The 23,302-nt window shown below is 41.3% G+C and overlaps 1 protein-coding gene across 2 annotated transcripts; it reads left to right on the forward strand.

Moving 5' to 3' along the window:
• Positions 1 to 1,600: 1,600 nt before the first annotated feature.
• On the forward strand, positions 1,601 to 16,597 carry LOC118365177 (uncharacterized). Of its 2 annotated transcripts, none has more exons than XM_035747153.2 (8): positions 1,601 to 1,860; positions 9,720 to 9,749; positions 11,839 to 12,159; positions 12,300 to 12,614; positions 14,469 to 14,771; positions 14,948 to 15,268; positions 15,447 to 15,614; positions 15,811 to 16,597. In XM_035747153.2, the coding sequence occupies exons 1-8, from the start codon at positions 1,830 to 1,832 to the stop codon at positions 16,146 to 16,148; spliced, it is 1,827 nt and encodes a 608-aa protein (XP_035603046.2). In that variant the 5' UTR covers positions 1,601 to 1,829; the 3' UTR covers positions 16,149 to 16,597. The 2 variants fall into 2 exon arrangements, with proteins under 2 accessions (XP_035603046.2, XP_035603047.2); XM_035747154.2 differs by having other exon boundaries at positions 1,602 to 1,860; positions 15,480 to 15,614.
• Positions 16,598 to 23,302: the final 6,705 nt, after the last annotated feature.

Below are 23,302 nucleotides of genomic sequence, written 5' to 3' on the forward strand. Positions count from 1 at the left end.
TTTGCGCTTGACTGGGCATTTAGTACCCCTAATGTTAAGTGACTGGGCATTTAGTACCCCAAATGTTAAGTCACTGGGCATTTAGTACCCATAATGTTAAGTGACTGGGCATTTAGTACCCCTAATGTTAAGTGACTGGGCATTTAGTACCCCTGATGTTAAGTGTCATAAATGTATGGATATTAGGTGCCGACATCTTTAAAGAAAATAAGAAATAAGGAAAAAGAAAGAAACCAAATTGTGTTGAGTGTATACAACTTGTACAAAATGAAATGATGAAAGTATAAAGTAGTAAACATCTTGTGAGCTAATACCCTGACCCTACCACAAACCTACCCAACCTCCTCCCCAACTGAGGGAGTTAAAGAACCCATACCCTTAGACTCTAGTCTTAAAGCTAGATGTACCTGCTATGCATAGCATCGCTCTAATTAGGTTAATTCTAAATGATATGTAGATGGAATTAGAAGTACATTGACTGTTCCTTGTAGCATGAAAATATTGTTCGTCAAGAAACAAAATATAATTTGATTACACAAGACACCGAATTAGGACAGGAGAAGTACTCCAGATATAACAAACTGACCCTAGCCCCCCGATAAACTACTGCAGCATAAATACTGGAGGCTGAGACAGGAGGGGTCAGGAGACACTGTGGCCCCATCCGAGGACACCCCCGGACAGGGCCAAACAGGAAGGATATAACCCCACCCACTTTGCCAAAGCACAGCCCCCTAACCACTAGAGGGATATCTTCAACCACCAACTTACCATCCTGAGACAAGGCTGAGTATAGCCCACAAAGATCTCCGCCACGGCACAACCCAAGGGGGGCGCCAACCCAGACAGGATGACCACATCAGTGAATCAACCCACTCAGGTGACGCACCCCCTGCAGGGACGGCATGAGAGAGCCCCAGTAAGCCAGTGACTCAGACCCTGTAATAGGGTTAGAGGCAGAGAATCCCAGTGGAAAGAGGGGAACCGAGGGGAATAGGCTAGTAATAGGGGTTGCAACAATTTCGGGCAGATCATTTTAGAAAGAGAGGGTCCAGATTGTCTAGCCTGGCTGATTTGTTGGGAACCAACTTGGACAAGTTGCTACAGGGGGTAATGGGACCGTGGGTGCTGAGATGTAGGCCGGGGTAGGGGTAGCCAGGTGGAAAGCATGGCCAGCCGTAGAAAAATGCTTATTGAAATGATCAATTATCAAAGATTTTCGGTGGTGACAACATTTTAAGGGTTTTATTACAATATTTTTTTAGGGGGGAGGGTTTCTGTACATTTCTTTGGCCTCTCAGTCTAGTTTAAAGCATATACATAGATCAATCATTTGTGCTTTATACATCTCATATTCTTGGTTTAAAAAGTCCAACAAATGGGGTTATTGCCGTTGAGCTCACCTGCATTGCTTGCTGTTTGGGGTTTTAGGCTGGGTTTCTGTACAGCACTTTGAGATATCAGCTGATGTACGAAGGGCTATATAAATACATTTGATTTGATTTGATTTGTTGTGTGCAGGCGGAAGATGGGTGGTACATTAGTGGGCCAGGATTTCCTGTGCTGTGACAGTATATGCCCTTCAATGTCATTGTAACTCTAACACAGGAAACTTGTAGAAGCTCACACATCGGTCTCTTGTACACGGAGAGAACTTTGTCAGAGCCTGGTAATTTAACTCTCAATTTTGGTTCATCAGAATTTTGGTTTTGCTCATCATTTGTATTTTTAACTTCAAACAGTTGAATCTGGGGTAAATATTGCAATAATTTACGGCAAAGTGTTGGCGATAATCATACCTGATATTGGAGGACATTACAAGGATCAAGATGGTGACAACTCTACTCTTTGTGGCATTAGGTGAGTATTACAGTATCTCAGTTTTCGTAAAGGACGGTCTTTCAAGTGCCTTACATGAACAACAATATACTATACTGTATATAGATTGGTATCTGTGACTTCTGCTTTATCCAAGTACAGTATAATATTGTCTCTGTCTAGCGTAATATCTGCAACGCAATTTTAACAGGCAAACTTGTGAATTCTGGTATCCATGAACATTGCTAACGAATGACTTGTTAACGAGTCACAAAATAAAACCAACCTAGAACAAAGGACTCATTCCGATTTCTGGTCTCACACAGCCGTGATTTACAAGTTAGAAGTTGATGTGCTTGGTGTACATATCCCAGAAAGGTTGTGCAATCTTGCAATTATTCACTTTGATAGAAAATCTATCAAAAGAGACAGGATCTTGAAACCGTGGAGAGGGAGACTTGTCCGTCTGCGGGAAAATTTCACAGAATAATTCTCTAGTGATATCACAGTTTACGTATTTATTCATGGCTCTCCCGAATGGAGGAGTCTGTTTTTCCAGCAGGCTACTAAAAGAGGCACATCCAGTGGTTGCTGTTATACAGATTAAAACTAATCATTTTCGGTGGATTGACAATGGAACCCTGTTTAAAGTATCCTCCTTTTTAAACGAAGAGGCAGAACAAATATTACAGCAAATAATATGGCTAAACTCCAATGTACTGAAAACAATTTATTGGACAAAATGTACAAGAAAGGTATCATGTTTACGAATCAGACTGTGAATGAGGATGGTAAAATTCTCACACAAGCAATTAACATTCGCATATTGAGAAGTATCAATACAAAAGTATATGTAGCGATGTGTGCTGAGAGTCGGGAAGCAAAGTTCGGTGAGTGAGTGTTTAAATAAATGAACACAACATAATACAAAAATAAGAAACACGAACAACGCACAGAACTGACACAGAAACACCTGAGGAAGGAACCAAAGGAAGTGAAATACAGTTGAAGTCGGAACTTTACATACACTTTACATACCAAATACATTTAAACTCAGTTTTCACAATTCCTGACATTTAATCCTAGTTAACATCCACTCAGTTAGGATCACCACTTTATTTTATGAATGTGAAATGTCAGAATAGAGAGTGATTTATTTCAGCTTTTATTTCTTTCATCACATTCTCAGTGGGTCAGAAGTTTACATACACTCAATTAGTATTTGGTAGCATGCCTTTAAATTGTTTAACTCGGGATGTAAATTGTTTAACTCGGGATTTGGCCAATTGCCCCTCACAGAACTGCTGTAACTGAGTCAGGTTTGTAGGCCTCCTTGCTCGCATAAGCTTTTTCAGTTCTGCCCACAAATGTTCTATAGGATTGAGGTCAGGGCATTGCATGGCCACTCCAATACCTTGACTTTGTTGTACTTAAGCCATTTTGCCACAACTTTGGAAGTATGCTTGGGGTTATTGTCCATTTGGAAGACCCATTTGTGAACAAGCTTTAACTTCCTGACTGATGTCTTGAGATGTTGCTTAAATATATCCTCATGATGCCATCTATTTTGTGAAGTGCACCAGTCCCTCCTGAAGCAAAGCACCCCCACAACATGATGCTGCCACCCCCATGCTTCACGGATGGAATGGTGTTCTTTGGCTTGCAAGCCACCCGCTTTTTCCTCCAAACATAATGATGGTCATTATGGCCAAACAGTTCTATTTTTGTTTCATCAGACCAGAGGACATTTCTCCAAAAAAGTACGATCTTTGTCCCCATGTGCAGTTTCAAGCCGTAGTCTGGCTTTTTATGGCAGTTTTGTAGCAGTGGATTCTTCCATGCTGAGCTGCCTTTCAGGTTTTGTCGATGTAGGACTAGTTTTACTGTGGATATACAGTTGAAGTCTGAAGTTTACATACACTTAGGTTGGAGTCATTAAAACTCGTTTTTCAACCACTCCACACATTTCTTGTTAACAAATTATAGTTTTGGCAAGTCTATTAAGACATCTACTTTGTGCATGACACAAGTCATTTTTCCAACAATTGTTTACAGAAAGATTATTTCACTTATAATTCACTGTATCACAATTCCAGTCGGTCAGAAGTTTACATACACTATGTTGACTGTGCCTTTAAACAGCTTGGAAAATTCCAGAAAATGATGGCATGGCTTTAGAAGCTTCTGATAGGCTAATTGACATAAATTTGAGTCAATTGGAGGTGTACCTGTGGATGCATTTCAAGGCCAACCTTCAAACTCAGTGCCTCTTTGCTTGACATCATGGGAAAATCTAAATAAATCATCCAAGACCTCAGCAAAATAATTGTAGACCTCCACTAGCCTGGTTCATCCTTGGAAGCAATTTTCAAATGCCTAAAGGTACTACGTTCATCTGTACAAACAATAGAACACAAGTGTAAACTCCATGGGAAAAAAATAAATGAATGAAGTAGATTTTCGTCCTCCAATTAAAAACCACAAATGTCTTAAAATCGAAAGGTTTGACATCTCTTAATCGCATATATTTCAAGAAGTTGGGAACAGATTTTTTTGTCCCAATGCAATAGCATCGGGTTCATGAACTGAAATACGAAACAACAATTGACACATTAGTCCGTACTTTTTAATTTAAACTATTATATACAATTCCGCCACAGAAGTAATGCTACAAATAATGCTATTTGACCAAGAAGGAGAGTGGTGGAGTGCTGCATCAGATGACCTGGCCTCCACAATCACCCAACCTACACTTAGTTTGAAATGTTTTTACGACCTGTAATATAACTTTGTGAACTTCTCGTCCGACGTTCGGCTGGACCTGCACGAGCATTTGGATTTGTGTACCTAACGCCCTAACAAAAGTAGCTACTTGGACATAAATAATGGACATTATCGAACAAATCAAACATTTATTGTGGAACTAGGATTCCTGGGAGTGCATTCTGATGAAGATCATCAAAGGTAAGGGAATATTTATAATGTTATTTCTGATTTCTGTTGACTCCAACTCAACAACAAAAAAATATTCTGAGCGGCGTTCTCAGATTATAACATGGTTTGCATTTTTCCGGAAAGTTTTTTTGAAATCTGACACAGCGGTTGCATTAAGGAAAGGTATATCTATAATTCCATGTGTAACACTTGTATTTTCATCTACATTTATGAGGAGTATTTCTGTAAAATTGATGTGGCAATGCAAAATCACTGGATGTTTTTGGAACTACTGAATGTAACGTGCCAATGTAACCTCAGATTTCTTTTGATAAATATGAACTTTATCAAACAAAACATACATGAACTGTGTAACATGAGGTTCCATGTGTGTCATCTGATAAATATCATCAAAGGTTAGTGATTCAATTTCTCTATTTGTGCTTTTTGTGACTCTTCTCTTTGGCTGGAAAAATGGCTGTGTTTTTCTGTGAGTTGGTGGTGACCTAACATAATCGTATGTGGTGCTTTCGCTGTAAAGCTTATTTGAAATCGGACACTGTGGTGGGATTAACAACAAGATTACCTCTAAAATGGTATAAAATACATGTATGTTTGAGGAATTTTAATTATGAGATTTCTGTTGTTTTGAATATGGCGCCCTACACTTTCACTGGCTGTTGTCATATCGATCCCGTTAACGGGATTGCAGCCCTAAATTAAGTCATACCACAGATTCTAAATTGGATTGAGGTCTGGGCTTTGTCTAGGCCATTCCAAGACATTTAAATGTTTTCACTTAAACCACTTGAATGTTGCTTTAGCAGTATGCTTAGGGTCATTGTCCTGCTGGAAGATGAACCTCCATCCCAGTCTCAAATCTCTGGAAGACTGAAACAGGTTTCCCTCAAGAATTTCCCTGTATTTAGTGCCATCTGTCATTCCTTCAATTATGACCAGTTTCCCAGTCCCTGACGATGAAAAACATCCCCACAGCATGATCCTGCCACCACCATGCTTGGATGGAGTTCTCAGGGTGATGAAAGGTGTTGGGTTTGTGCCAGAAATAGCATTTTCCTTGATGGCCAAAAAGCTCAATTGTAGTCAGAGTACCTTCTTCCATATGTTTGGGGAGTCTCCCACATGCCTTTTGGCGAACACCAAACGTGTTTGCTTATTGTTTTCTTTAAGCAATGGCTTTTTTTCTGGCCACTCTTCCATAAAGCCCAGCTCTGTGGAGTGTATGACTTAAAGTGGTCCTATGGACAGATACTCCAATCTCTGCTGTGGAGCTTTGTAGCTCCTTCAGGGTTATCTTTGGTCTCTTTGTTGCCTCTCTGATTAATGCCCTCCTTGCCTGATTTGTGATTTTTAGTGGGCGGCCCTCTTTTGCCAGGTTTGTTGTGGTGCCATATTCTTTAAATTGTTTAATAATGGATTTAATGGATTTAATGGTGCTCCGTGGGATGTTCAAAGTTTAAAAAAATAATAATAATTATAACCCAAACCTGAGCTGTACTTCTCCACAACTTTGTCCCTGACCTGTTTGTTGAGCTCCTTGGTCTTCGTGGTGCCGCTTGCTTCGTGGTGCCCCTTGCTTATTGGTGTTGCAGACACTGGGGCCTTTTAGAATAGGTGTATATATATACTGAGATCATGTGACACTTAGATTGCACACAGGTGGACTTTATTTAATGGATTATGTGACTTCTGAAGGTAATTGGTTGTACCAGATCTTATTAAGTGGTTTCATAGCAAATGGGGTGAATACATATGCACACACCACTTTTCTGTTTTTTATTTTGTTTAATTTTTTGAAACAATTACTTTTTTTTCATTTCACTTCACCAATTTTGACTCTTCCATTACATGAAATCCAAATACAAATCGATTTAAATTGCAGGTTGTAATGCAACAAAATAGGAAAATGCCAAGGTGTTGCATTTACGCACTGAAGGTAGGTATAAGGAGTAAAACGCAGGAGAGCAGAGATGTCAGTGTAGTGTATATTTTAATAAGGGCAAGTCCAAAAAAAAACGGTACAGTACAATACCCCAAAACAACGCCCAAGACAATGGGCACTAACAGTACTCCCGTAAGGCGCAAAAACACAACGCACCTTACTATAATAAACACATGTGAAATACACTGAGGAAAGCCGAGGAGGAAAAATAATCCTGCACAAACCTAAACGGGGAAAATATTCACACAGAAATGAAAGCAGGTGTGAATGAACCACAGACAAAACAAACGGAAAAGGAAACATGGATCGGTGATGGCTAGTAGGCCGGCGACGCCGACCGCCGAGCACCGCCTGAACAGGGAGAGGAACCACCTTCCATGGAAGTCGTGACACAAGGGGGTGAATTTTTTTGCAAGGCACTGTATAGAATTTTTTATATTTTCCACCAAGTCCTCCAACTAGAATCTAGAACTCGGAACTAGAATCTGAGTAAATGTAACAAAAGCTATATCTGACATACGTTTTACATTAGCTCGGTGGTAGTTTATCCAAATTAAAATCGTATTTTCAGTAGTTATTTACCCTTTTGACATGTAGCGGTGTAGCTAACTACTGAAACTACCCACTGTATTTTATTCTTTCCTGAACCACTGGGCTAAGCCGATGCACTCTCCTATCTGGCTCACATAGATCTCCGTACACTGTTAACATTTGACTCTAGAGTTAAGTATTCTCCCAGTCATGTTTGTTTAAAACATTTTGTATTATGTGACATTTCAGATTTACATATGATCATTTTTCAGGAGGACGTTGTGCTGTAGTGAATTATTTTTTCAAAGTAACTTTAGTTACGCAAACAATATTTCTCTCAACGGCAGCTTCACAGTAGCTCAACTTCGTCCTCCAGTGTGACATTGGTAGCTTCCTAAACTATATTTTCAGAGTAGTTCCCCAACACTGCTGACATATTACAAAAGGAAATAACAATAGTCAACATCAAGTGGAGAAACTTTTTAGCAAAGTAAAGAGTTGAGAGTCATTTAATAGCATTTTGCAGAAAGCAGGATTAAGCCAATTTTAAACAAAGGAAGAGTGCCATATTGTAACGGTTTTCCTCCTCTTCTTCTGAGGAGGAGGAGAGATCGGACCAATGCGCAGCATGGTAAGTGTCCATATTTTAATGAAATATAACCGGACACTGAATACAAAAGAACAATAGAAATACATAAAAACCGAAACAGTCCTGTATGGTAGACACAGAAAACAACTACCCACAAATCATAGTGGGAAAACAGGCTGCCTAAGTATGGTTCTCAATCAGAGACAACGATTGCCAGCTGCCTCTGATTGGGAACCATACCAGGCCAAACACATAGAAATAGAAAACATAGAATGCCCACCCCAACTCACGCCCTGATCAAACTAAAACAGAGACGTAAAAAAGGAACTAAGGTCAAGACGTGACACATATTGTGTGAAACTGATTCTAAAAATGTAACTTTCACTTGTATACCAAACTGTTGGTCTGTGAGAGTATGGCAAATGTTAACCACTACAAGTTAACTCCTCTACATGAGAAGTACATCTCTAACAGAGCAGTTTCACAAAGGAAATGATTGCGCTTGACATACAGTGTATTCGGAAAGTATTCAGACCACTTCACCTTTTCCACATTTTCCGAGCTTGGCACACCTGTACTTGGGGAGTTTCTCCCGTTCTTCTCTCCAGATCGTTTCAAGCTGTGTCAGGATAAATGGACGCTGCACAGCTATTTTCAGGTCTCTCCAGAGATGCTAGATCAGGTTCAAGTCCGAGCTCTGGCTGGGCCACTCAAGGACATTTAGAGAAATATCCCGAAGCAGCTCCTGCATTGTCTTGGTTGTGGTCCTGAGCTCTCTGGAGCAGTTTTCATCAAGGATCTCTGTACTTTGCTTCATTCATCTTTCCCTCGATCCTGACTGGTCTCCCAGTCCCTGCCGCTGAAAAACATCCGCACAGCGTGATGCTGCCACCACCATGCTTCACCGTAGAGATTGTATTGGCCAGGTGATGATCAGTGCCTGGTTTCTTCCACACGTGACACTTGGCATTCAGGCCAAAGAGTTCAATCTTGGTTTCATCAGACCAGAGAATCTAGTTTCTCATGGTCTCAGAGTCCTTTAGGTGCCTTTTGGCAGACTCCAAGCGGGCTGTAATGTGCCTTTTACTGAGGAGCAGCTTCCGTCTGGCCACTCTACCATAAAGGCCTGATTGGTGGACTGCTGCAGCGATTGTTGTCCTTCTGGAAGGTTCTCCCATCTCCGAAGAGGAACTCCTCCAGAGATGGTCACACTCTGTCAGAGTGACCATCGGGTTCTGACATGCACTGTCAACATACTGTGGGACCTTACCTCTGACATGCACTGTCAACTGTGGGACCTTATATAGACAGTTGTGTGTCTTTCCAAATCATGTCCAATGAATTTAGTTTACCACAGCTGGACTCCAATCAAGTTGTAGAAACATCTCAAGGATGATCAATTGAAACATGATGCACCTGAGCTCAATTTCGAGTCTCGTAGGAAAGGGTCTGAAAACTTCTGTAAATAAGGTATGTCTGTTTTTATTTTGGAAAAAATTAACAAAAATGTCTGAAAACTTGTTTTCGATTTTGTCATTATGGGCTATTGTGTGTAGATTGATTAGGAACACAAATTATTTAATCCATTTTAGAATAAGTGAAGGGTTGTGAATACTTTCTGAATGCACTGTATAACCATCCGGCTTTACAAATGGTGTAAATACCACAACATGGAAACATTGTCTGTTTGCTTGGTTTACATTTAAACTTGTTTATGAATGTGTCAATAACTATCTACATAAAGCGTTCTAACATTTACAAATGTAACAATAACAGTTCATGAGTTAAAACATTATAGTAAGGTGTTATCCATTTAGAAATGGCAACTTCAGTAAATGTGTATTCAATTGTAATGTTTTGGTTTTCTGTGTTTCTCCCCAACAGCTCATCAAATGGTGTTGTGTTCATTGGCAGGTAAGTGTTAATTTACACTGAACGAAAATATAAAACGCAACATGCAACAATTTCAACGATTTTATTGAGTTGCAGTTCATATAAGGAAATCAGTCAATTGAAATGCATTCATTAGCCCCTAATCTATGGGTTTCACATGACTGGGAATACAAATATGCATCTGTTGGTCACAGATACCTTAAAAATAAAAGGTAGGGGCGTGGATCAGAAAACCAGTCAGTATCTGGTGTTAACACCACTTGCCTCATGCAGCGCGACACATTTCTTTCGCATAGAGTTGTTCAGGCTGTTGATTGTGGCCTATGGAATATTGTCCGACTCCTCTTCAGTGAATGTGCAAAGTTGCTGGATATTGGCAGGCACTGGAACACGCTGCCGTACACATAGATCCAGAGCATCCCAAACATGCTCAATGGATGACATGTCTGGTGAGTATGCAGACCATGGAAGAACTGTGACATTTTCAGCTTCCAGGAATTGTGTACAGAGCCTTGCGACATTGGTGCATCATCATGCTGAAATATGAGCTGATGGCGGCAGATGAATGGAAGAACAATGAGGATCTCGTCACGGTATCTCTGTGCATTCAAATTGCCATCGATAAAATTATATTGTGTTCGTTGTCCGTAGCTTATGCCTGCCCGTACCATAACCCCACAGCCACCATGGGGCACTCTGTTCACAACGTTGACATCAGCAAACCGCTCGCCCACACAATGCCATAAACGCTGTCTGCCATCTTGTTGGTACAGCCGAACCCGGGATTCATCCGTGAAGAGCACACTTCTCCCGTGTGCCAGCGGTCATGGAAGGTGAGCATTTCCCCACTGAAGACGTTTACAACACCGAACTGCAGTCAGGTCAAGAACATGGGGAGGACGACGGACACTCAGATAAGCTTCCCTGTGACGGTTTCTGACAAACCTATTTTCATCAGCTGTCTGGGTGGCTGGTCTCAGATGATTCCACTGGTGAAGAAGCCAGATGTGGAGGTCCTGGACAGTGTGGTTACATGTGGTCTGCGGTTGTGAGGCCGGTTGGCCGTACTGCCAAATTCTCTAAAACGAAGTTGGAGACGGTTTATGACAGAGAAATTAACATTTAAATCTCTGGCAACAGCTCTGGTGGACATTCATGCAGTCAGCCTGCCAATTGTACGCTCCCTCAAAACTTGAGGCATCTGTGGCATTGTGTTTTGTGACAAAACTACATATTTTAGAGTGGCCTTGTACTGTCTCCAGCACAAGGGGCACTTGTGTAATGATCATGCTGTTTAATCAGCTTCTTGATATGACACACCTGTCATGTGGATGGATTATCTTGGTGAAGGAGAAATGCTCAGAAGGATGTAAACAAATTTGCGTACAAAAATTTGAAAAAAAGGCTTTTTGTGCACATGGAACAATTCTGGGAGGAAACTGTAACGGCGTTCGTTTGTTGAAAGAGAGTTGGACCAAAATGCAGCGTGGTGGTTACTCATGTTCTTTAATGACGAAAAGACGACACATGAAATAACTATACAAATACAAAACAACAAACGGAACGTGAAAACCTATACAGCCTGTCTGGTGAACACTAACACAGAGACAGGAACAATCACCCACGAAATACACAGTGAAACCCCGGCTACCTAAATATGGTTCCCAATCAGAGACAACGAGAATCACCTGACTGATTGAGAACCGCTTCAGGCAGCCAAACCTATGCTACACCCCTACTCAGCCGCAATCCCAATGCCTACAAAACCCCAATACGAAACACAACATTAAAACCCATGTCACACCCTGGCCTGACCAAATATATAACGAAAACACAAAATACTATGACCAAGGCGTGACAGAAACATGGGACCAAAACATTACATTTTTGTTCAGCGTACATGTGAACACAAGTCTCCAAAAGGTTTTAAGTAGCATGTTTGAATATCATTTAAATACATTTAAAAGTACACATGAAATAAGTCCAAAAAGATTGAGTGGTACGTTTATAACAAAACTTTGAATAGGACATCTTTCACCATACTGACAGTGTTAATTTGCTTATTGATCATTAATTAATTTTCCTGATCATCTCTTTTCCTCTTTGTGAGCTGGTGAAGAGATCAGGCTGGTCGATGGCACTAGTCGCTGCTCGGGGACAGTAGAGATTCTTTACAAGGGCCAGTGGGGACGAGTGTGTGGCCAGAAGTGGGACGTAAACGATGCCAATGTGGTGTGTGGCCAGCTGGGCTGTGGGAGAGCTGTGAGTGCCAAAGGTAGTGCCCACATAGGTCAGGGTAGTGGTGGCAGGCCTACTTGGCTGGATGATGTCGGGTGTAAAGGCACTGAGAGCTCCCTCACAGAATGCTCACATGGAGGATTGAAACACCATGCCTGTTTACAGGCTCAAGATGCCAGACTTGTCTGCTCAGGTAAGAAAAGTCCCTCTGTTGCTATTGTGGTTGCTAAAAGTCGAAATACCTTGATTTTAGTTGTGTCAACTTGGCATTGATTTAGTTGATAAAAATGATACTGAAATGCATTTTATTGTCAAATGTTCTTTCATGCCTAGTTAAACCTAATATCAGACTGGTCAATGGGAGTGACCTCTGCTCTGGGAGAGTGGAGGTCTATCAAACTGGTCACTGGCGGACCGTGTGTGACGACGTGTGGGACTTGAATGATGCTGCTGTGGTTTGCAGACAGCTTGGCTGTGGGAGAGCTGATAGTGCCCCAGAGGGGGCCTACTTTGGTCAGGGAAGTGGGCCCATCTGGCAGGATGATGTTGACTGCTCTGGCACAGAGTGCTCCATCACACAGTGCCCACACACAGGAGGAGGAACACATAACTGTAATCATGGTAACGACGCAGGTGTTATTTGTTCAGGTAAGGGAGTCTCTTTGCCTTGTCTAGACTTGAGTTTTATCAGCATTTGGTTTGAATTGTGCAGAAAGGTCTCGTCATAGAGAAAATCCTAAAAAGCATATTACTGCAGTATTGTAGCCTGCTCTGCCACCTAGTTGAGAGTTGACCGTTGCACAAAGAATCTTAACCCAGGCCTGATTTGGTGCTATATGACCAGATGAGGGCAGCCTAGAACAGAGCATGTGTTTAAGACAGTATGAAGATGAGCAGAAACATTTATTCATCTATTAAATGGATTATTTCTCTCCCCCATCTACACACAATAGCCCATAATGACAAAGGGGAACATGTTTTTAGAAATGTTTCAAATATATTGAAAATTAAATACAGAAATATCTCATTTACTTAAGTATTCACACCCCTGGCAGTGATTACAGCTGTAAGTCTTTCTGGGTAAATCTCAAAGAGTTTTGCACACCTGGATTGTACAATTTTTGCATATTACCTTCAATGTCGTCTTGGTAAGTAACTCCTGTGTATATTTGGCTTTGTGTTTTAGGTTATTGTTCTGTTGAAAGATGAATTTGTCTCCCAGTGTCTGTTGGAAAGCAGACTGAACCAGGTTTCCCTCTAAGATTTCCCCTGTGCTTAACACTATTTAGTTTATTATTCTTCCCTAAAAAACTCCATAGTCCTTACCGATGACAAGCATACCCATAACACACTGGAGGTTGGTGGCACCTTAATTGGGGAGGACGGGTTCATGGTAATGGCTGGAGCGGAATTAGTGGAATGGTATCAAATACATCAAACACATGGTTTCAATGCCATTCCATTCGCTCGGTTCCAACCATTATAATGAACCGTCCCCCCCTCATTAGCCTCCACTGCCATAACATGAGGCACCCAGTGGTACTCAGTGATGTGTTGTGTTGGATTTGCCCCAAACATAACACTTCGCATTCAAGAAATAAAGTGAATTTATTTGCCACATTTTTTTGCAGTTTTACTTTAGTGCCTTATTGCAAACAAGATGAATGTTTTAGAATATTTGTATTCTATACAGGCTTCATTCTTTTCACTCTGTTATTTAGGTTAGTATTGTGGAGTAACTACAATGTTGTTGTTCCATCCTCAGTTTTCTCCTATTACAGCCATTAAACAATGTAACTGTTTCAAAGTCTCATGGTGAAATCATTGAGCGGTTTCCTTCCTCTCCAGCAACTGAGTTAGGAAGGACGCTTGTATCTTTTTAGTGACTGGGTGTATTGATAAACCATCCAAAGTGAAATTAATAACTGCATCGTGCTCAAAGGGATATTCAGTGCCTGCTTCTTTTTTCTTTTTTTTTACCCATCTAACAATAGGTGCCCTTCTTTGCGAGGCGTTGGAAAACCTCCCTGGAATTTGTGGTTGAATCTGTGTATGAAGTTCACTGCTCGACTGAGGGACCTTACAGATAGTTTTATGTGCAGGGTACAGAGATGAAGTAGTCATCAAAAATCATGTTGAATAAGCCTAAATAAGCCTAAATAAGTTCAGTCGTAAAAATTTGCTTAACAAGTCACTTGTTAAAACAAATTATTACTACTGAACTTATTTAGGCTTGCCAAAACAAAGGGGTTGGATACTTATTGACTCAAGACACTTCAGCTTTTCATTATATGGTAATTTGTTGTTTTTTTTAACTCAGAAAACATAATTACACGGTATTGTTTGTAGTCCGGTGACACAAAATGTAAATTTGAATCTATTTTAAAATCAGGCTAAAACACAACAAAATGTGGAAAAAGACCAGGAGTGTAAATACTTTCTGAAGGCACCCCAGGTTGTGGTTACTGTTGCCTGACTAAACTATATCTCTTTGTCCAACAGGGGTTGTCTTGCAGAAGCCTTCACTCTCCACAGACCCGTCCTACTCTGCTTTCATGCATGGAGAGGAGGTCCAACTCACCTGCACTCTTCCATCCCGTATCCTCTGTAATGCTGTGGAGTTCATCTTCTATCTGAATGGAGACTCCATCATGACCGTGACCGTTGGATCCTCACAGAGTCCTCACAGGGCTACTTTAACAAAGTTTAAGACGGACGCTTCACACCAGGGCAGTTACAGCTGTCTCTACAGAACCCACTCCAACGGCAAAGCCATCAGCTCCCCTTACAGCAACGTTACTAAAGGTGAGGTGGTAGTTGGGAAACAAGTGCTGCCTAATCTATATCTATATATTTAAGATTCATAGCGATGAGAGATGAGAGACTGATTATCTTGTCCATCACACAGGTGTGATGTCTCAGTTACAAGGTGTGAATATGGAATCACATTACTGTCATATTGCTGTTTACTTTCTTCCAAGTGGTCCTGCTTCAGCCCAACATCTCTCTCAGTCCTCCAAATGGAGGGATATTCTGGGGACTTCAGGGGCCAGAGGTGACTAGGGGCCACAGCTTCTCCATCATATGCTCCATTCAGCCACAGTATCCCGGAGGCCTCTTCTATCTGCACTTCTCTGGTTCCAACAGAACAGAGACTACGCCAGCAGTCAACCACTCTGCCTGCTTCCACTTCCCTGTTGCAGAGTATACAGACCAGGGGAAATACAGCTGCAGCTATGGAGTCAACATCTCCACGCGGTCATTCAGGTCGGCTAATAGTGAACTAGCTGTCACCATTAGAGGTAAAATAACACGTGTTTTAAAATAAAACGTTTTTCAAAATGGCTTTTACATGATATTCACCCCTAAGAGAGAAGAATCACAACGTCGTAAACGTGACTTATCATCCTTTTTATTTCTCATCACTTTCTTTTTGTTTTTATGTCATATGAATTTGCCATCGACAAATCTGTACTGTAGGTCTCAGCCTTGAAACACCTACCTTTTCCTCAGCCTCTATGGTCCCCATCATTGCCTCTGGAGGGACTGGTGGGCTCGCACTCCTGTTTCTGCTCGTCATCTGTCTCGTCAACAGCAGGAGGACCAGGAGGAGCAGCAAGCCATCTACAGAGACTGACCAGAGAGAATGTAAGTGCTATGACTGTACTGCAAACAAAGGCTGAATCTGAACTTAATTTACACCTTGAGCTTGAAAAGTTGAGTTCAAAATTCACTTCAAAGACTTTTGTTCGACATCATTTCGTTCGGATGTTTTTTTTTAAAAAGTGTTTAATCCCCAGCGTTTCCTGTGGCGAATATTAATGAGCAAATTGTTACGCAACAGGTATTGACAACAGACACAACAGAGGCGAGGACAACAAAGTAGAAGAAGAGGAGGACTACGTGAATGTTGAAAACGTCGGTGGCGAGAGAAGTCTGAAGAGCGGGAAGGGTGAAAAGAAGAATGGGAAGAAAAAAGGGTGCCGCTCTGGGAACACGGAGGATGTCTATTTCAATGAGGAGGAGGGTGAAAGGGAGGGAAACGTTCACAGAAAGCGTGTTTGTGGTGGGCCTCGTGAGAAAGGGAATAGTGCAGACGACGATGAAGATTATGGCAATGTCTCTGTCTATGACAATGTTGTAGCGCATGACGTGAACGAAGACATTTATCAAAACTATTAGGAGTAGTAACAGTGGACTGCGTGTCATGAAAGTAACTCATTGGCATCAACACATTGATGTGTAAATAAAGTTAAGTAATAATAATTCAGATGCAATAGTAATAGTTGACACTTAAACGAGACATATGACATAATGGTATTGCTCTATTTTATTTAGCTTTTTGTAACCAATTGAAATGTTCAGCATATTTGATCCATTGGGTCAAACCCGAACTGTCGTTTTTTGTATGCGTTGGTGGGGTGTCACTTTCTGTGTCTTTGATCAGTTCCAGTGTTGTTGAGGAACTAGCATTAAGTATAAACTGTTGGTTGATTGCACTAAAATAAACAGGATTCTCTTTGCATGCTTTTGAGTTGAGCTTTTATGTCTCCACTTTTTCTTTGAAGAGGAGTAGAAGGTGTTCAACCAAATGAGAAAAGGTCCAACCATAAAAAAATAAGATGAGCATTGGGAAGTAAAAGATGTGACTCTCGACTCACTGTTATGGGCCTTTGCCTTCCCCATCCACTTCCGTAGGTCAAGACCATCAAGCTCTCACTTTTGATTCTCCCTGGTTTATCTATCAATCATACAGGGCACATGGGCTTTACGGAGAACACAACCGTCTACCCTAGATGCAACAGCACAAATGAGGGAGTGACAGAGGAGCTGTGCACAGGAAATGCGTTCTCGTATGGAGTCAAATCTTACATTCACCAGACCGTCTGCGACAGAGACTGGTCATCACACATTTTACCAGAAAGCTTGTTCGGTTCTACCAGAAAAAATACCTTCCATTATTTCTGACATGAAGACCAATATAGTGAGAAGTCTCCTTTATCTGACAATGGGTGAGTTTAACTTGCAAAACGTGCAATTCAAAGGGGGAACACTGCTTTGCTTGAAATTCATGTTTTCAACGGCTGCTTATTGGATGAAAGTACTCAGGGATGAATCCTACATTCAGTTGAGAAATGTGTATCAAATGTTCATTGTCACCGTTTAAAAACTTAGTCAATAGTCAAATGACCTATCAATGGTTCAGTAAAGGGGTGGATTTTCTCAATCATATCATTGAGCAAAAAGGATCATTGATAAAGGCAATTCATTTAATATTGATTGTTTATGCAAACACATTTTAGAATATGCTTTAATACATTTCTATTCAGAATACAATATCCACCCAATCCATCCGGTAAAAAAAACTGAAGCACAGATTGGTCACTTTTAAAAAATAATTTTGCACACAGAAACTAGAGGCTATGAGTAACTTGGTCAAAAATAATGGCACCGATGGTAACGATTGCCATATGGGGGCGCTTTAATAAGCAGTCTCACTTAAACCTTAATATCCATCACCCCATTTGACCTAGAGACTTGAAACGTTGTATGTAGTTGTCTTTCCTCATGCTGAACACATTTTCTCTGAAGGACCCATAAGGTCAGTCAGGATAGATTTTCATCAACCTTGAACATTTTGGAAAACCTTTGAAAAACTTATTCTCATGATGAACCATAAACCCAAATAACACCAAATGGTACAATGGTAAGTCTCTAAACTTAACTTGTGGTTGTCTTAGCTGATTAGCGGTTGTTGTCTTACCCATTGTTGTCTTAGCTAGCTCTCCAAATCAACACCTGTGATTGCTTTATGCCTCGCTTTATGTCTCTCTCTAATGTCAATATGTCTTGTATACTGTTGTTTAGGATAATTATCATTGTTTTAGTTTACTGTGGAGCCCCTAGTCCCACTCAACGTGCCTCAGATGCCTCTTTTGTCCCACCTCCTACACGTGCGGTGACCTCACCCAGCATAACTAGTGCGTCCAGAGATGCAACCTCTCTTATCGTCACTCAATGCCTAGGTTTACCTCCACTGTACCCACACCCTACCATACCCTACCCTACCATTATGCCCTGAATCTATCCTACCATGCCCAGAAATCTGCTCCTTTTATTCTCTGTCCCCAACGCACTAAACGACCAGTTTTGATAGCCTTTAGCCTTGCCCTCATCCTACTCCTCCTCTGTTCCTTCGGGTGATGTAGAGGTTAATCCAGACACTGTGTGTCACCAGGTGCTTTCATTTGTTGACTTCTGTAACCGTAAAAGCCTTGGTTTCATGCAGGTTAAATTCAGAAGCCTCCTCCCTAAGTTTGTTATACTCATTGCTTTTTTTTCCATCATCATCATCTTCAGAGTTTGTTCTGTTAGGTGACCTAAACTGGGATATGCTTAACACCCCAGCAGTCCTAAAATCTAAGCTAGATGCCCCCAATCTCACACAAATTAGGGCTAGACAATCTGGACCCTCTCTATCCAAAATGATCTGCCACCATTGTTGCAACCCCTATTACCAGTCTGTTCAACCTCTCTTTCATATCGTCCGAAATTCCCAAAGATTGGAAAGCTGCCACAGTCATCCCCCTCTTCAAAGGGGGTGACACTCTAGACCCAAACTGTTACATACCTATCTATATCCATCCTGCCCTGCCTTTCTAAATTTTTCGAAAGCCAAGTTAACATACAGATCACGGACCATTTCGAATCTCACCGTAACTTCTCCGCTGTGCAAATCTGGTTTCCGAGCTACATCTCAGCCACGCTCAAGGTACTAAACAATATCATAACCGCCATCGATAAAGGACAGTACTGTGCAGCTTGGCCCCGTCTTCATTGACGGGGCCAAGGCTTTCGACTCTGTCAATCACCTCACTCTTATCGGAAGACTCAATAGCCTTGACTTCTCAAATGACTGCCTCGCCTGGTTCACCAACTACTTCTCAGATAGAGTTCAGTGTGTCAAATCGGAGGGTCTGTTGTCCTCTGACAGTCTCTATGGGGCAACCCAGACAGGATGATCACATCAGTGACTCAACCCACTTAGGTGACGCACCCCTCCCAGGGACGGTATGAAAGAGCCCCAGTAAGCCAGTCACTCAGCCCCTGTACCATGTCTGTACATTCATCGCAACCCGTGCTGCTGTTTTCGCCAACTTTCAACCCCGCCCCGAACTGCTTATTGTTCTGCTCTTTTTTGATAGGGGGGGGGGACCTCTGCCACGGAGGTAATATTATTGTTATGCTGCAGTCACAGGTCATACGTTAACACACATTAACAACCTGCTCTTGTCTTTTCCTAGTTGTCTTGCTACAGCCCAACATCTCTCTCAGTGCTCCAAATGGAGGTATGTTCTGGGGACTTCAGTGGCCAGAGGTGACCAGGGGCCACAGCTTCTCCATCACCTGCTCCATTCAGCCACAGTATCCCGGAGGCCTCTTCTATCTGGACTTCTCTGGGTCCAACAGGACTGAATGGAGCCATCAGTCAACGACTCTGCCTCCTTTTACTTCCCTGTTGCAGAGTATACAGACGAGGGCAACTACAGTTGTGTTTATGAGGTTAATGTCTCCACCCTGTCATTCCATTCTATCGACAGAGTTGCTGACAGTCAGCATTCAAGGTAAAATATGTTTTAGTTTCATTCTCAAGTGAAAAAGAACATAGATATTATCAGTCCTTTTCAGTCATGCAATATTTTTTAAAGACCAATGTTTTACATTGCAGAAGAATTTGATAGCTTTACGAATTCAGAAATGAAGATGTTGAGTACGGTGTTGTTTCTCTCCATAGCATCCATAGTCCCAATTATTGCCTCTGACGCAATAGGTAGGCTACTGCTCCTGCTCCTGCTCCTGCTCCTGCTCCTGCTGCTGCTCCTGCTCATTCCCATTAATGTTTAGTCTTAGAGGAAGATAAGCAACAGAGAGCAGACTATTACGATAAACCCAAGAGAAAGTAAGTTCTAGCTCCTCTTATCAGAATTTGCAAGGTTTGCAAAATACCCAGGTTTTTAAGAACCTGGAAAATCCGGAAGGATTCATCAAGAAATGTGAAATCCTCCCAACTAGGATTTCTTGAAAACCTGGACATTTTGATTTAGATATTTCAACCCTCATTTTGTTATGATTTTGTACTGTTCATGATATCTATTCGCGCTTATATATACACTGATGTCATTTGTATGAATTAAACTGATAAATCCCTCAGCTGCCATTAACATGAACACACATGGGAACACCGTGGGTGCAGCGAGTGAGGAAAACGATGAAGAGGACGATGTCAACGCAGAAGCCTTTGTCAACAAGAGCAAAGACGAAGACTTGGAAAAAAAGGATGCCGTGCAGGAATGTGTGTGAAAATAACGATTCAAAGAAACAATGTCTGCAGTTATGAAAGGATAACCTGTGCCAAGATCCTGACTTGAAGTCCAGGCACGTAAACTCAAATGTTTGTATTCAACCTCGGGAATGCTCCAGGAGCCACGAACAAGTGTGGAAACAACCAAGGTGAAGGACCAGGTGAGGAAGATGAGGACGTCTATGAAAATCCAGATACCTTCACACCGGATGGATGATGCCGAAGACACGTACGATGAAGACAATGACCCTTTTGACCTGGAGCAGCTCGCTTCATGTGAAGGCGGAGGGGAGAATATGACTATGAAGAAGATGACAACATATAAGAGTGAAGGCCTTATAATAGGCATGTTGATGCAGAGATATCGGTAACAGGAGAGGCTTGAAAGGTTAGCTTTGTGAGTTGAATTATCAGGGCTTAAAATAAACAACGTTTTCATCAAAATGTTTCAGTTGGTCGATAAGAGTAAAGGCTTTGTTTCCATTTCAATGTACATTTTTTGTGTGTCCGATTTCTAGTTGTATTCTTGCCAGGTAATTAAAATAGTTTTCTGACTTGACTATAACACATCTATTTATCTTTTTTTGTTGTATATCTTTTTTCATACGTGTTATTTACTTGAGATTCTAAAGAGCGATTTTCTTGATGCATTGGCTGAACTCATTGAACATAATGTTTGTTTTTAAAATGTTCCACATAAAAAAAATATAAAAAGATTAATGCTTTAGACTAATTCTTCTATCATATTCTGTGTGCTGTCAAATAATAATCCAGGTAGAACGTTTTTGGGTTCCTTATAGAATCATCTGTGTAAAGGGTTCTATCTGGAACCAAAAAGGGTTCTTCAAAGGGTTCTCCTATGGGTTTTTTTTTTCTGGCAAAATGCAAAACACATTTGTACTGTATGTATAAAATCTATCAATAATTTGATTTCAGTGTACATTTTAGATTACTGTGTGTGTGGCTTTAAAGAACATGAAATCCAAGCTTAAAAGTTCTATTGTTGTTGTTGATGTGAGACTTCACAAGATGAACGGGAATAGTTTTGAATATATGTGGAGAATTAAATACTGTACAACTATATAGTCAACATTTAGAAATAGATCTCTGGACGCAGGAGGCCAAAACCGACCCTGACCGACAACTTTCATTTTGAAGAAACCTATAAAGCAGAGGACGTGATTAATGCAGGTCTTATTATATCCACTAGGGAGAAATGTTGTCACATCATTCATTATGTCAAACACACTACATACTGTACACACTGTGCAATCTCTCTCTCCCACACACACACACACACACACACACACAAATTCGCAACCAAGTCATGGGTGCAGTGGCCGACATGCAGCAGCGAGCAAGCCTCCGAGCGAAACCCATTCTTGACTGGTGTTAACATTTATTAATTTATTGAGGCTTTCCTCCTCCAGCCTGGCTGGCACACACGGTCTGGAGCACAAGCGGCTTTACTAGGTTGAGAGAGAACAGCAGACAAGAAGAAAAGACGGCTGCCTAAAGACAAGGATCCCAACTGGAGCCACTACAGAGAGACAACCATATTGCTCTTCCATACAGTTTGCCAGGGACAAGAATTCATCCTTGGCATTTTATCCACACCAGCCCCGACTACTGGTTTGGTGCCCAAACCCTATCAGCCACTGCCCTGACAAAATCACAAACCTACATCTTCACCAGGCTTGAGCCTTCTGTCTGATATTCAGCACCCACTCTGAGTTAGACGTATACACAGGCAGACACAGACATAACATTGGCAGCACAGTACAGTGTTTCTCAACCATTTCTGTACCAGTGACTGGCGAGACATGATCCTCCTCTTTTTTAACAAGCTCATATGTAAAATAAATACAATATGTAAAAGCCCCACTGGAGATACAACTCACCACAATAACTGTGCCTCTGCACTGGCCATCGCGTTTGCCTCCTTGTTTTGCCGTCTGTCTGTCTCAGCATCTTGTCTGCTGTCCCTCTGTGCTTTTTCTTGTTCACCGTCTGCCTGTCTGCTTAAACCTTATACTGTACGTTATAGAAGTCAAGCTAATGATTTAGAGCTCTATTCAATCAGATCTGCTCCTCATAGCGGTTGTTTTGGCGGTGTTGGGGTGGTACTGTTTAAGAGCTGTCAAATCCACAAGCGGCTCCTGGTATTATACCTAAAGCGGACATTGCCATTGGCTGCACAGAGTCGCATGAAGAGAAATCCCATGTGTACAATTTCAAACACTGGAATCTGAGATGTGTAAATCGACACCTCGATTAAGCTGATACAAAATCATTCAGCAAAATAATGTATTTGAGCAAAACGATTTATATGTAGCCTACACTTTCTCGTTCTGAACTTCAAATGCGAGTGGGAGGGGTGTGGCTTTGTGACAATAATCAAGAGCAGCTGCTCCCCGATTTGACAGCTTCAGCGTTCACACCTACGACACCGACAAAACATCAGCTATGAGGCCATCGCCAGTAAACAGTTTATCTGATTGAAACTAGGCCTTAGGCTATATTGCAAATGAGTGCATATCATGTGTTCACCTGAATCAACACCTATCCTAAGTATTAATTACTATTCCAGGCCTCCAGACTATCATTTTCCACTGATGTCACTGGTGCAACTTACTTTTACAGTTGGTGGCACCAGCCCATGATTTGGTCGGACCCAAATCACAAGTAATTATCTTATATAGCAACTCATAGACTGCTGAAGTATTCATGAAATAAGTGGTTTCGTCTAACATGTCCAAGTAGGAATGCAAGTTAAGATATTTTGATGTGCAACATAACCCAGTGACTGCCATGATTTGTGAGTTCACAATTAGACTATAGTTGCTATATTTTACTGTCAAAATAGGTCTCCAGAATTTCCTGCTTTATTTTTGTTCAATAGAGATCAATTACATATGCACAGTGCATTGTATGTGTATTCCGACCCCTTCACTTTTTCCACATTTTGTTAGGT

The sequence above is a fragment of the Oncorhynchus keta genome, chromosome 32, assembly GCF_023373465.1.
Source record: "Oncorhynchus keta strain PuntledgeMale-10-30-2019 chromosome 32, Oket_V2, whole genome shotgun sequence".
Lineage (NCBI taxonomy): Eukaryota > Metazoa > Chordata > Actinopteri > Salmoniformes > Salmonidae > Oncorhynchus > Oncorhynchus keta.

Excerpts from the sequence above, each read along its gene's own strand:
- LOC118365177 (XM_035747153.2), top strand. The coding sequence starts at position 1,830 with ATGGTGACAACTCTACTCTTTGTGGCATTAG. Across the intron at positions 9,750-11,838 it reads GGTGTTGTGTTCATTGGCAG|CTGGTGAAGAGATCAGGCTG; the intron begins GTAAGTGTTAAT and ends CCTCTTTGTGAG. Across the intron at positions 14,772-14,947 it reads TTACAGCAACGTTACTAAAG|TGGTCCTGCTTCAGCCCAAC; the intron begins GTGAGGTGGTAG and ends CTTTCTTCCAAG.